Here is a 15,510-nt window from a genome sequence, read left to right as displayed (position 1 = left end):
ATGGTTGTTATGAATGCGTCACCGAGGAGAAAAAAAAGCAAAACAAGCTAAGTCACAGAAAACCAGAGAGGTTGGTAACTATGCAGATTGCAGATCCCTGATCCTACCACACAACTAGCAGCAGCCGTGGAGTGTACCTACGATGTTCCATTACAGCCGGAGGACTAAATAAGCCTGAAGCATGAAAAGGGGAAAACTAACTGCCCCAGAGCAGACCCCAAAGGAATAGATAACCCCCCACACATGTATTGACGGTGAAACAAGATGAAGGCACAAACACAGGCAGGAAAATAGGCTGAGCAAACGATTGGGCCCAAACTAACTAGAGAGGAAAGGAAAGGAAAGACACTGTCTGCAACCTGCAAAAAACCCTACAAAAATAATGTCCAACACTTCTGATAGCAAAATTAACCCTGAAGTCACTAGACTTCTCCCACTATATCAGCACTCTGAAATATTCTGAGACAGAGCAAAAAGAGACCAAACTAGTAAGGGACAAAAAGCAAATTGGCAAAATACTGATAAATAAGAGTGGAAATTCAGCACAGCCCCCAGCCGGGGCTGGCTGACCACACCAAAAAACTGAATAGACCAACAAAATCAAGTGTGAACATTAGCAGAAAAACTTCGCTTTAGATGACTGGAACAGAGCTGAAAACCAAGAGCTGACAAGCCAGAAGGAATCACCAGCAACTGAATAGGGCGTCGGCTGTCTTAAATCCAATCTGAGACTCCAGAGGTCCAATTGTCATCCTCATTCTCAGGTGGCAGATCTCCACCGATCAAATCAGCCTCACTACCTCCTGTTACCACCAGATGGAGTCTGGAAGGAGAACTCACAACTGGTGAACCAGAGAATGAACTCACAACACATGGTCCCCTCACCCTCCAATCCTGGAATGCATGGTCCTCTCACCTCCCAATCCTGGTATGCATGGTCCCCCACTCAACCCCTTTCCTGGTATGCATGGTCCCGTCACCCCCCTTTCCTGGCATGCGTGGTCCCCTCACCCCCCCTTTCCTGGTAGGCATGGTCCCGTCACCCCTCTTTCCTGGTATGCATGGCCCCCTCACCTCCCTTTCCAGGTATGCATGGTCCCGTCACATCCCTTTCCTGGTATGCATGGTCACCCTTACCTTTCTTTCCTGGTATGCATGATCACCCTCACCCCCCTTTCCTGGTATGCATGGTCCCCCTCCCCCCATTGCTGGTATGCATGGTCCCCCTCACCCCCCTATCCTGGTATGCATGGTCCCGTCACCCCCCTTTCCTGGTATGCATGGTCCCTTCACCTCCCTTTCCTGGCAAGCATGGTCACCCTCACTCCCTTATCCTGGTATGCATGGTGGCCCTCACCTTCCTTTCCAGGTAAGCATGGTCACCCTCACCCCCCCTATCCTCGTATGCATGGTCACCCTCAAACCCCCTTTCCTGGTATGCATGGTTCCCCTCCCCCCCATTGCTGGTATGCATGGCCCCCCCCCATTGCTGGTATGCATGGTCCCCCTCACCCCCCTTTGCTGGTATGTATGGTCACCTTCACCCCCCTTTCCTGGTATGCATGGTCCCTCTCCCCCCATTGCTGGTATGCATTGTCCCCCTCACCCCCAGTGCTGGTATGCATGGTCACCCTCACCCCCCTTTCCTGGTATGCATGGTCCCCCCCACCCCCCTTTGCTGGTATGTATGGTCACCCTCACCCCCCTTCCTGGTATGCATGGTACCCCTCCCCCCCGCATTGCTGGTATGCATGGTCACCCTTTCCAGGTATGCATGGTCCCCCTCCCCCCCATTGCCGGTATGCATGGTCCCCCTCCACCCCCATTGCGTGATATGCATGGTCCCCTCATGCCCCAATTCTGATATGCATGGTCCCCTCACCCCCAATCCTGATCTGCATGGTACCCCTCACCCTCGAATCCTGGAATGCATGGTCCTCTCACCCCCCAATCCTGGTATGCATGGTTCCCCCCTCAACCCCCTTCCTGGTATGCATGGTCCCGTCACCCCCCTTTCCTGGTATGCATGGTCTCTGTTAAAAAAAAATAGTTATATACTCACCTTCCGACAGCCTCCGATCTTCTTTCCACGCGCCCGGCCTCGCGGTCCCAGTAATGCATTGTGCGAAACACCGCTGGTGACGTCGTGCTCTCGCGAGAGTGACGTTATCTCCGGTCTAAGGCACAAGGCATTACTGGGACCGCAAGGCCAGGCACATGGAAAGAAGATGGGAGGCCATCTGAAGGTGAGAATAACATTTTTTTTATTTTAATTCTCTTTTTTACAGATCATAGCATTGAGCGCCCCATTGAGCGCTGCGCCTGACTGCGCCCGCCCCGCGATTTCGGTTACAGACAGACATGATAAGACGATTATATATAGATACACAGCCATGCACACTATGCTATGATGTACACTCTAAGTTATATACCCATTTACATACGCTTTATATTGTATATTATATTGTATATTCACCTTTGCTGTAGTCAGTCTTCAAAGGCAGTCAGGGTCTTCACACACCTGCCCGCTCCCAGTTCAGCAGCCATAAGTGGTCATCAGGATACTGGGGACACAGCAGAGCAGGGTGAGGGCTGAGCAGCTTCCTGCCACTGCCTCTGCACATAGCTGCCATGTCTGTCCTCCCTCTCCCTTTGTCTTGACTACCTGTCTAGTGATGACTGGAGAGGAGGGGACATGGCTTATACACAGGCAGCAGTCGTACTGCTATTATGGAGGTGGGGGAGCCTGTGTACTTGGGAACTGAGGCACCTTCTGGAAGCGCCATTTAAATGCCGCAGTAAGCGTTTGACGGTGACATTTAACTAGTTAATAGCAGGCACATATCAGCTGTTAAAAACCTGGGAAAGAGGGATACCGACATCAGCGTAATTATGCGTCCGATGTCAGTAAGCGGCTAAGCAAGAAGCACCATGTTTTGACTTTACCAAAGACAAGTGGCAGACTCCCCAAATGTATGGAGGAACATGCTGTGGTCAGAGGAGACCAAAATTGAACTTTTTGGCCACTAAAATAAACGCTATGTCTGGCGCCAAATCAACACAGCTTAATATCCCAAGAACCACAGAGAGAGATATATGGGGGATGAGCAGGGTGACAGCACCACAGAAATCCAGAAAACATTTCTGCCGATTCATGGCATGTTCTCATCCAGACTTTGCATGCAACGACCCCATTCCCCTCCTCAGATCCTGTCCTGGCGATGTGTGAAATCGAGGCGACAGGTGCAGTCCGGGGTGACGCTGGTAAGCAGGATGGGGGAAAATGTAGTCATACAGTAACGATAAAAATGAGACCCCTCTCTTCAGCTGCCTCCCCAGCCCTCCCCTGACTGCACCTAACTATTACCCCTGACCCGTGTGCAGGTGCTCAGCCAGAACCACCCTAGAATGGGTCCCCTTTTAGCAGATAATACTGCCATAGCGTTCTCATATAATACCGCCATATAGATCATACACAATAGCGCCATTTAGATCACACATAAGACCAGCAGGGTGACAGCAGCACAGAGTATTTCAGGAGAGCAGTATCACACGAGATAGGATTAGATACACGGCTCAGCAGACAGTATCACACGGGATAGGATTAGATACACGGCTCAGCAGACAGTATCACACAGGATAGGATTAGATACACGGCTCAGCAGTCAGTATCACACAGGATAGGATTAGATACGCAGCTCAGCAGTCAGTATCACACAGGATAGGATTAGATACCCGGCTCAGCAGTCCGTATCACACAGGACAGGATTAGATACACGGCTCAGCAGACAGTATCACACATGATAGGATTAGATACACGACTCAGCAGTCAGTATCACACAGGATAGGATTAGATACACGGCTCAGCAGACAGTATCACACAGGAGAGGATTAGATACACAGCTCAGCAGACAGTATCACACAGGAGAGGATCAGATACACAGCTCAGCAGTCAGTATCACACAGGAGAGGATTAGATACACAGCACAGGAGTCAGTATCACACAGGATAGGATTAGATACACGACTCAGCCGTCAGTATCACACAGGATAGGATTAGATACACGGCTCAGCAGACAGTACCACAGGATAGGATTAGATACACGGCTCAGCAGACAGTACCACAGGATAGGATTAGTTACACGACTCAGCAGTATAACACAGGATAGGATTAGATACACAGCTCAGCAGTCAGTAACACAGGAGAGGATTAGATACACAGCTCATCAGTCAGTATCACACAGGATAGGATTAGATACACAGCTCAGCAGTCAGTATCACACAGGATAGGATTAGATACAGGGCTCAGCAGACACTATCACACAGGAGAGGATTAGATACACAGCTCAGCAGACAGTATCACACAGGAGAGGACCAGATACAAAGCTCAGCAGTCAGTATCACACAGGAGAGGATTAGATACGCAGCACAGCAGTCAGTATCACACAGAATAGGATTAGATACACAGCTCAGCAGTCAGTATCACACAGGATAGGATTAGATACACGGCTCAGCAGACAGTATCACACAAGAGGATTAGATACACAGCTCAGCAGTCAGTATCACACAGGATAGGATTAGACACACGGCTCAGCAGTCAGTATCACACAGAATAGGATTAGACACATGGCTCAGCAGTCAGTATCACACAGAATAGGATTAGATACACAGCTCAGCAGTCAGTATCACACAGGATAGGATTAGATACACGGCTCAGCAGACAGTATCACACAGGATAGGTTTAGATACACGGCTCAGCAGTCAGTATCACACCGGAGAGGATTAGATACACGGCTCAGCAGTCAGTATCACACAGGATAGGATTAGACACACGGCTCAGCAGTCAGTATCACACAGAATAGGATTAGACACATGGCTCAGCAGTCAGTATCACACAGGATAGGATTAGATACACGGCTCAGCAGTCAGTATCACACAGGATAGGATTAGATACACAGCTCAGCAGACCGTATCACACAGGATAAGATTAGATACACGGCTCAGCAGACAGTATCTCACACAGGAGAGGATTAGATACACGGCTCAGCAGTCAGTATCACACAGGATAGGATTAAATGTCCAGTAGATGGCCAAGTATTTGAAAGAGCAGGGCCAACAGCTGGTTGGGTGTTATGGAAAAAGCAGCTCGGTCTCCAGGAGCTCGTCCTGTATCCTCTCCTGCAGCTGGTATGTGCAGAGTGACCATCCAAGCCCTGTTATGCTGGAACAGTACAGCATCCAGGGCTGAGTGTAAATGGAGCTAAAAGGAAAGCACTGGGCTCTAATAAAATGGCGCCTGGCCACACCTACAGCTGTGAATTCAGCTGCCCACAGAGGCGTGCCCAGTTCACAGCTGATGCTGCTGCAATGAAACAGATAGGGTCGTGAGCCGACTATTGTCTCTTATGCCCAGGGACTGCTGTAAATGAACATGGAAAGTGTCGTTCAGCAGCCAGAAAGGTAAGATGGCAGCCCCCAGTGGCTGCATTAATACAGTAAAAAAAAAAAAAAAAAAAAAAAAAACACACACACCACTGAGTCAAGCTTAGGGGACAATATCTTTTTATACTATTTTCTTTTTTACATTAAATTCTGAAAAAACCCGGCACATTCCTTTTAACAAGTGAAATGCATGCTCAATAAGGGTTGAGATCAGTTGACTGACTTGGCCATTCAAGAATATTCCACTTCTTTGCTTTAATTAACTCCTGGGTTGCCTTGGCTTTATGTTTTGGGTCATTGTCCATCTGTAGTATGAAACAACGACCAATCAGTTTGGCTGCATTTGGTTGGATCTGAGCACACAGTATGGCTCTGAATACCTCAGAATTCATTCGGCTGCTTCTGTGCTGTGTCACATCATCAATAAACACTAGTGACCCAGTGCCACTGGCAGCCCTGCACGCCCAAGCCATCACACTGCCTCCACCGTGTTTTACAGATGATGTGGTATGCTTTGGATCATGAGCTGTACCACGTCTTCGCCATACTTTTTTCTTTCCTTCATTCTGGTAAAGGTTGATCTTGGTTTCATATGTCCAAAGAATGTTCTTCCAGAACTGTGCTGGCTTGTTTAGATGTTTTTTAGCAAAGTCCAGTCTAGCCTTTTGATTCTTGATCCTTATGAGTGGCTTGCACCGTGCAGTGAACACTCTGTATTTACTTTCATGCAGTCTTCTCTTTATGGTAGATTTGGATATTGATGCGCCTACCTCCTGGAGAGTGTTGTTCACTTGGTTGGCTGTTGTGAAGGGGTTTCTCTTCACCATGGAGATTATTCTGCGATCATCCACCACTGTTGTCTTCCGTGGGCGCCCAGGTCTTTTTGCATTGATGAGTTCACCAGTGCTTGCTTTCTTTCTCAGGGTGTAAAAAACTGTAGATTTTGCCACTCCTAATGTTGTAGCAATTTCACGGATGGGTTTTTTCTGTTTTTGCAGCTTAAGGATGGCCTGTTTCACCTGCATGGAGAGCTCCTTTGACTGCATGTTTCCTTCACAGCAAAACCTTCCAAATGCAAGCACCACACCTCATATCACCTCCAGGCCTTTTATCTCCTTAATTGAGAATGACATAATGAAGGGATTGCTCACACCTGTCCATGAAATAGCCTTGGAGTCAATTGTCCAATTACTTTTGGTTCCTTTAAAAACAGGGTGGCACATGTTAAGGAGCTGAAACTCCTAAACCCTTCATCCAATTTTAATTTGGATACCCTCAAATGAAAGCTGAAAGTCTGAACTTCAACCGCATCTGAATTGTTTTGTTTAAAAATCATTGTGGTAATGTCTAGAACCAAAACTAGAAAAATGTTGTCACTGTCCAAATATATATGGACCTAACTGTACATGTGCCCCTGCTGTATACTGTGTAATGGCTGTCTCTGACCGTACAGGAACATGGTCTGATCACACCACAGCTATTGAGCAGGGGAGGATGCTGCTTCTGGGAAATCAGTTGAGAAAAATGGGACTAGGACAAAGAAGCCCAACATATCTAGAGCATTCCTACAGGCTGAATGTAGTATTTCCTGTAATCATCACGGGAATCACAGTCCTGGTAATATATGGACAGCTTGAACCTGTCAGAAAGGAATCAACTCTTCTAAAAAGACTCTCATAATGGGACAGATGGAGAGAGGTTGTTTGCATTAAGTAAGGCTCAAATTTAGCCTTCATGTATAATGCTCAATTTCTCTTAGGGCTTGGTTCACCAGAAATAATATCGGAATCAAGGTATATATTACTATGAGTTATAACTAATGTTAGTTAAACCCTTGTAGCTTTCATCTTACAATTATAAAATTTTACACAAAGAGGATTGATCATGGCATGAAAAAACTGGAATATCACAAGCATATTTGTTTTTGTACAAAATGGTATAAATGTAGGAATAATCCTTTAAACATTTGCTAAGAATACACAGTCAATATTACAGTGTTCCCTCCTTCATTACCTCGCGACCCAAACGCTGTTGCAGCTTGCTGAGTTCATATTCTTTCTTCAGTAGTGACAACGATTTGTAAAGACGCTTTGGTATCTGTAAAATTGTTTAAAACAAAAAGAATAAAAGTATTTTATTTACATACAATCTTATGGGTTTTTTTAAAAGAGAATAAATGTTTACACTGTTGTGTTGGACACTTACTCTTGTCACTTAAGGCCCCACCTCACATAGCGAGATCGCTAGCAAGATCGCTGAAGCGTCACCGATTTTGTGACGCAATAGCGATTTCGCCAACGATCTCGCTACGTGTAACACGTAGCGGTGACCAGGCCCCCGCTGCGATGTCACTGATCGTGCGCGAATGTCCTGGGCCATTTTTTGATCGCTGGTGTCCCGCTGGGACACCAGTATTCATGGACACGGGCGGGAGTCGTCAGAATCGCTGCTGTGTGACAAGGTCCCAATGACCGCCAAGGTCGTTATACGGATAGCTGGATCATTGCTGCGTCGTTGGGTAAGTCTGCCTGTTTGACGGCCATGTAGCGATCATGTAGCGACGCACCAGCGATCCTTACCAGGTCGTATCGTTGTCAGGATCGCTGGTGCGTCGCTTAGTGTAACGGTACCCTTACATTAGTTTCTTCCAAGACATCTTGGAGCTCCTGGGAATTGGCACCAGTCAGCGCTGCACCCATGTCACTCAAATAAATTGGATTATCTACCACTCTTTGTCCAGCCTGCATCATTTGCATGACAGATTCTCTTAAAACAAAGACAGAAAAATACGTATTAGAAGTTGTAAAAAATTTAAGCATAAGAAAACATAAGCATCCTCTTAAGTATTCCACTCTTATCCCTGCTTTCTCAGGTGAACACACACATACCTGTATAAAGGATTAAGTGCAATGATGTCCCGGATGGTCTTCACAATTTCAGCAGTGAGAGCCTTAAGTGGTTAGAAAAATAAAAAATGTATAAATGTTAATATTCATAAGGAGAAAATTCAGAATTACCTACAAACACATATACTCTATGATCTATGTAATTATTGTTATGCTGTAATGTATATTGTCTGTACAAGTCCCCTCTGAAATGTAAAGTGCTGCGGAATATGTCGGCGCTATAGAAATAAAATTTATTATTATACTCTTACTTTGACCTCCTCAGTGATCTGGAATTCTTCATGTGTTACATTATCTACTTCAACCATGAGGACTTCAGAGGTCATTTTTGAATCAAGCACAACTTGTTTGCCCTTTTCCATCTCATTAACATGTTTGCTTGCTGCATTTCTTCTTTTTTTCCCTTCAACTTTCTTCTCAGTTTTTAACTCATCAGGTTCAACATCAAGTTGCTTATTAATATGGATCCTGAAAGAAAAAAAATGTTACGAAGTAAAAAGTGAAATAAGCTCATCATGTTACTTAACTTGTTAAACTTAACAGTGCTGTGTTTTACCTTCCAAGATCTAGTTAATAACTTTGATAAAAGCTATAAATAATGAATTACATTTTTAACTTCAATTGAAAATATTTACCAGCAAACTAAAAGCAACGGATGTGGAAAAAGGAATAAAAATAACTGGACGTTGTAAAATCACTCGGATGGTACAGAAGACTAAGTTTTAGCCCATAACCGACCTCTGCTACACCTTTTAACAGCAATTAAGGTTACTTATGCCTGTTAGGCATCGGGTTCCTGCAGCTGTTCAACAGGAATTCAGAGCCTCACATTCTGCAGTCTGCCATTATCTTTCGACCGCAGAGGACATTGCTCAGCAATCCCGGCTTCCCAGAAGCTCTGCCCAGACCTGCTCTGTGGGGTTGGCTATTGCTGCCACCTTTGGGTCAGCAATGGCAATGCAGGCTGCTCAGCAGCAAATCGCTCCAGAGGCTAAGTCCCTCCGTTGCTCTACTGAGCATGCTCACGAGACTATCTCCCATTGGAGATCGGGAGTCACATGTCCAGGTCCTTCTCATGATCTGTTTGGTCCATCTCAGGGATCTGGAAGCTTCCGGAAGGTCCCGGCTATAAAAGGTTTGCATGGCCACTCGGCCATGCGCTAGTATAGTCTCTAGTTGCTTACTGTGTGAATGATGATGGATGCATGAACCTGCGAATGACTCATTAAGATCCCCTCCCTCTGATATTACGAGTGTGTATAGAGACTTAGCTATAGAGTCCGCGCCAGCCAGTGGTAAGCGACAAACCACTACAGCATCCTCCACAGTGCTAGCGTCCGACAGTGCGCCTGCTTCCGGACATTGTCGACTAGCGGCAGTGTCTGTCGCAGCGCTGCAGCCTACAGCTCCTTTTGGCGTCAGCAGTAGGTCTAGACGGACGCTGACCCTCTGCCTAGGGCCCAGCTCCTGTGACCATATACCGTGCGTGCACTTCTCTGAGACCTGTGACGCTAACAGGCTCAGCCTTTTTGTGTTTTGCACTTAAGGCATCTCTGTGAGTAAACAGAGATCGCTCAGCGCACCTGGGTGACGTTTAACCCGTGTGTGATATACCGCCATATTGTGTGTCTGCCATTATATAGCAGCAGTTTAACACCTCTGCACGGTGGACCCCGGGCAGCGAACGCACTTTACGTTATTTAATATTTAGTGCATTCCGCCGTCCCTAACAATGCCACAACGCCGCTTTTAACGGTGCTGAGAAATAAGGGCATAGCGTCCCCTAGAGTTGGAATTTCTCCGGGGTCTAGGCTACCGGGGGTAGCGGAGACCCCAGAGAACATGAATTGTTTCGGTTTTTACAGACCACAGTGTTGTGATCACCGTTGTTAACTATATAATGGCGACCGCAAAAAAATAAAGTCAGATTTTCCATTTAATTTCACTCTCCTCTAATGTGATTGCACATCAGAGAGAGAAATAGGGTCCCCCGGTCACTTTGTTTGTGGGAAAAAATGGCAAACACATGCGCAGTGCACCCGCCGAGATCTGATGGCCGGCACCCAGCAACAATTGGAAATTCTTACTATTGGTTCATTTTTATCACTGTGATAGACCCTAGCACAGTGATCAAAATGGAAAACAGTAAGGGTTAATAAACTTCTTGAGGGGTGCAGTTTTTAGAATGGTGTCACGTTTGGTTATTTTCTGTTATATTGACATCCCCCAATACTCACTTCAAATGTGAGGTGGTCCCTAAAAAATGGTTTTTATAAATTTTGTTGGGAAAATAAGAAATTGCTGGTCAACTTTTAACTCTTATAAGGTCCTAACAAAAAAATTATGTTTCCAAAATTGTGCTGATGTAAAGTAGACATGTGGGAAATGTTATTTAGTAACTATTTTGTTACATATCTCTTTGATTTAACCACTTCATGACCCAGCCTATTTTGACCATAATGACCTGGCCATTTTTTGCAATTCTGACCAGTGTCCCTTTATGAGGTAATAACTCTAGAACGCTTCAACGCATCCTAGCGATTCTGAGACTGTTTTTTCGTGACATATTGGGCTTCATGTTAGTGGTAAATTTAGGTCGATAATTTTTGCATTTATTTGTGAAAAAATCAGAAATTTGGTGAAAATTTTGAAAATTTTGCAATTTTCAAATTTTGAATTTTTATTCTGTTAAACTAGAGAGTTATGTGACACAAAATAGTTACTAAATAACATTTCCCACATGTCTACTTTACATCAGCACAATTTTGGAAGCAAAATATTTTTTTGTTAGGAAGTTATAAGGGTTAAAAGTTGACCAGTGATTTCTCATTTTTACAACAAAATTTGCAAAACCATTTTTCTTAGGGACCACCTCACATTTGAAGTCACTTTGAGGGGTCTATATGGCAGAAAATACCCAAAAGTGACACCATTCTAAAAACTGAACCCCTCAAGCTACTCAAAACCATATTCAAGAAGATTATTAACCCTTCAGATGTTTCACAGCAGCTAAAGCAATGTGGAAGGAAAAAATGGACATTTTAATTTTTCCAACACAAATTTTCTTTCAGCATCAATTTTTTCATTTTCACATGGGCAACAGGATAAAATGGATCCTAAAATTTGTTGGGCAATTTCCCCTGAGTACACCGATACCTCATATGTGGTCATAAACCACTGTTTGGGCGCATGGCAGGGCTCAGAAGGGAAGGAGCGCCATTTGACTTTTTGAATGGAAAATATGCTGGAATATTTAGCGCTTGCCATGTCGTGTTTGGAGAGCCCCTGTGCGCCTAAACACTGGCGCTCCCCCACAAGTGACCCCATTTTGGAAACTAGACCCCCCAAGGAACTTATCTAGATGCATAGTGATCACTTTGAACCCCCAGGTGCTTCTCAAATTGATCCGTAAAAAAAAAAAAAGTACTTTTTTTTCACAAAAATTATCTTTTAGCCTCAGTTTTTTCATTTTCACATGGGCAACAGGATAAAATGGATCCTAAAATTTGTTGGGCAATTTCTCCTGAGTACACCGATACCTCATATGTGGTCATAAACCACTGTTTGGGTGCACGGCAGGGCCCGGAAGGGAAAGAGCGCCATTTGACTTTTTGAATGGAAAATTAGCTCCAATCGTTATCGGACACCATGTCGCGTTTGGAGAGCCCCTGTGTGCCTAAACATTGGAGCTCCCCCACAAGTGATACCATTTTGGAAACTAGACCCCTTAAGGAACTTATCTAGATGTGTAGTGAGCACTTTGAACCCCCAAGTGCTTCACAAAAGTTTATAACGTAGAGCAGAAAAATAAAAAAATCATTTTTTTTCCTCAAAAATGATTTTTTAGCACGCTATTTTTTATTTTCACAAGGGTAACAGGAGAAATTGGACCACAAAAGTTGTTGTCCAGATTGTCCTGAATACGCTGGTACCTCATATGTGAGGGGGGGCCACTGTTGGGGTGCACGGCAGGGCGCAGAAGGGAATGAGCGCCATTTGACTTTTTGAAATGAAAATTAGCTCCAATCGTTAGCGGACACCATGTCGTGTTTGGAGAGCACCAGTGTGCCTAAACTTTGGAGCTCCCCCACAAATGACCCCATTTTGGAAACTAGACCCCCTAAAGAACTTATCTAGATGCATAGTGAGCACTTTGAACCCCCAGGTGATTCACAGAAGTTTATAATGCAGAGCAGTGAAAATAAAAAAAAAATTTTTCCTAAAAAAAAATTTTTTTAGTTGGCAATTTTTTATTTTCACAAGGGAACTAGGATAAATTGGACCCCAAAAGTTGTTGTCCAGTTTATCCTGAGTACGCTGGTACCCCATATATGTGGGGGGGAACCACTGTTTGGGCACACGTTGGGGCTCAGCAGGGAAGTAGTGATATTTTGAAATGCTGACTTTGATGGAATGGTCTGCGGGCGTCATGTTACATTTGCTGAGCCCCTGTGTGCCTAAACAGTAGAAACCCCCCACAAGTGACCCCATTTTGGAAACTAGACCCCCCAAGGAACTTATCTAGATGTGTGGTGAGCACCTTGAACCCCCAAGTGCTTCACAGAAGTTTATAACGCAGAGCCATGAAAATAAAAAATCATTTTTTTCCCTCAAAAAAAATTATTTTTAGCACGCAATTTTTTTTTCACAAGGGTAACAGGATAAATTGGACCCCAAAACTTGTTGTCCAGTTTGTCCGGAGTACGCCGATACCCCATATGTGGGGGATGACCACTGTATGGGCACACGTCAGGGCTCGAAAGGGAAGTAGTGACGTTTTGGTATGCAGACTTTGATGGAATGGTCTGCGGGCATCATTTTACATTTGCAGAGCCCTTGATGTACCTAAACTGTGGAAACACCCCACAAGTGACCCCATTTTGGAAACTAGACCCCATAAGGAACTTGCCTAGATGTGTGGTGAGCACCTTGAACCCCAAAGTGCTTCACAGAAGATTGTAACGCAGAGCCATGAAAATAAAAAATCTTTTTTTCCCTCAAAAAATGAATTTTTAGCTCGCAATTTTTTATTTTCACAAGGGTAACAGGAGAAATTGGACCCCAAAAGTTGTTGTCCAGTTTGTCCTGAGTACGCTGATACCCCATATGTGGGGAGGGACCACTGTTTGGGCACACGTCAGGGCTTGGAAGGGAAGTAGTGACGTTTTGAAATACCGACTTGATCGAATGGTCTGCGGGCATCATGTTACGTTTGCAGAGCCTCTGATGTGCCTAAACAGTGGAAACCCCCCACAAGTGACCCCATTTTGGAAACTAGACCACCCAAGGAATTTATCTAGATGTGTGGTGAGCAGCACTTTGAACCCCCAAGTGCTTCACAGAAGTTTATAATGCAGAACCGTGAAAATAAAAAAATCTTTTTTTCCTCAAAAAATGATTTTTTAGCCCACAATTTTTTTCTTCACAAGGGTAGCAGGATAAATTGGACCCCAAAAGCTGTTGTCCAGTTTGTCCTGAGTACGCTGGTACCCAATATGTGGGGAGGGAACTTTGTTTGGGCACACGTCGGGGCTCGGAATGGAAGTAGTGACGTTTTGAAATGCAGACTTTGATGGAATAGTCTGCGGTCGTCATTACGTTTGCAGAGCCCCTGATGTGCCTAAACAGTGGAAACCCCCCACAAGTGACCCCATTTTGGAAACTAGACCTTCCAAGGAACTTATGTAGATGTATGGTGAGCACTTTCAACCCCCAAGTGCTTCACAGAAGTTTATAATGCAGAGACGTGAAAATGAAAAAAACATTTTTTTTCCACAAAAATAATTTTTTAGCCCCCAATTTTTTTATTTTCCCAAGAGTAATAGGAGAAATTAGTCCCAAAAAGTTGTTTTGCAATTTTTCCTGAGTACGCTGACACCCCATAAGTGGGGGTAAACCACTGTTTGGGCACACGTCGGGGCTTGGAAGGGAGGGATCACCGTTTGACTTTTTGAACGCAAAATTGGCTGGAATCAATGGTTGCACCATGTTGCGTTTGGAGACCCCCTGATGTGCCTAAACAGTGGAAACCCCTCAATTCTAACTCCAACCCTAACCCCAACACACCCCTAACCACAACCCTAACCCCAACACATCCCTAACCCTAATCCCAACCCTAACCATAAACCTAACCCCAACACACCCCTCACCCCAACACTAACCATAACACTAACCACAAGCCTAACCCTAACCCTAACCCTAATTCCAACCTTAACCCTAATTCTAACCCTAATTCCAACCCTAACCCTAATTCCAACCCTAACCCTCTTTCCAACCCTAACCCTCTTTCCAACCCTAATGGAAAAAAAAAAAATATTTTCTTTATTTTATTGGTTATGCCTACCTATGGGGGTGATAATCGGGGGGTTCATTTACTTTTTATTTCATTTTGATCACTGTGAGAGTAATCAAAATGAAATAATGGAATCTGCAGCCGGCAGATTCGGGCGGGCGCACTGCGCATGCGCCCGCCATTTTCTAAGATGGCGGCGCCCATGAACCGGACCCGCCGGACACCGGGAGCAACGGGGGGACTTAGAAGGTGCCGGGGGCGGTGAGAGTGGGTGGGGGGGATCGGAAGCTGGCGGGGAGCGGAGGGAATGGGAGGGAGGGCAGATGATGACAGCGGCGGCAGATCGCCGCTGTCATTCAGTTGCGGGGGGGCCATCACCGGTGGGGGGGGGGTCGAATCGGTGTCTCCAGCCATGTCCGATGCTACTGCAGCATCGGCCATGGCTGGATTGTAATATTTCATCAATTTTCATTGATGAAATATTACTATCGCTCTGATTGGCTGTTTCACTTTTAACAGCCAATCAGAGCGATCGTAGCCACGTGGGGGCGAAGCCACGCCCCCTGTGGTGAATTACAAAGCCCCCTGTATCTGCGGGTCAGGTGACCTTTCATTGACCCCGGTCACCCGACCCGCTGGGGGGCTTTGAATTCATGACACAGGGTATGCGTCATAAGTCGGTGCCAATCCGACCTTCATGATGCATACGCTGTGTCACAGGTCGGGAAGGGGTTAAGTGTACAAAAATTAAAAGTTTGAAAATCGCAAAATTCTCTAAATTTTTGCCAAATTTCCTTTTTTTTTTTATAAACGCGAGTTATAGCGAAGAAATATTACCACTAACATGAAGAACAATATGTCACGAAAAAAC

The 15,510-nt window shown here is 45.2% G+C and overlaps 1 protein-coding gene across 5 annotated transcripts in view; it reads right to left on the bottom strand.

Moving 5' to 3' along the window:
* Positions 1-15,510, bottom strand: part of LONP1 (lon peptidase 1, mitochondrial) — a 571,467-nt gene that overhangs the window by 387,875 nt on the left and 168,082 nt on the right. For all 5 annotated transcript variants that reach the window (XM_073586323.1, XM_073586320.1, XM_073586321.1 and 2 more), the window contains 4 exons: positions 8,599-8,815; positions 8,330-8,391; positions 8,078-8,207; positions 7,455-7,538 (listed from right to left, as the gene is read on the bottom strand). In XM_073586323.1, coding sequence (XP_073442424.1) covers positions 7,455-7,538; positions 8,078-8,207; positions 8,330-8,391; positions 8,599-8,815 — 493 coding nt within the window. The remainder of the gene's footprint in view (positions 1-7,454; positions 7,539-8,077; positions 8,208-8,329; positions 8,392-8,598; positions 8,816-15,510) is intronic.

This window comes from Dendrobates tinctorius, unplaced genomic scaffold (assembly GCF_039654945.1).
Source record: "Dendrobates tinctorius isolate UK_male_01 unplaced genomic scaffold, ASM3965494v1 ptg000092l, whole genome shotgun sequence".
Lineage (NCBI taxonomy): Eukaryota > Metazoa > Chordata > Amphibia > Anura > Dendrobatidae > Dendrobates > Dendrobates tinctorius.
Note: the sequence above shows the minus strand (reverse complement) of the source record. Positions and strands in the feature narration are given on the sequence as shown.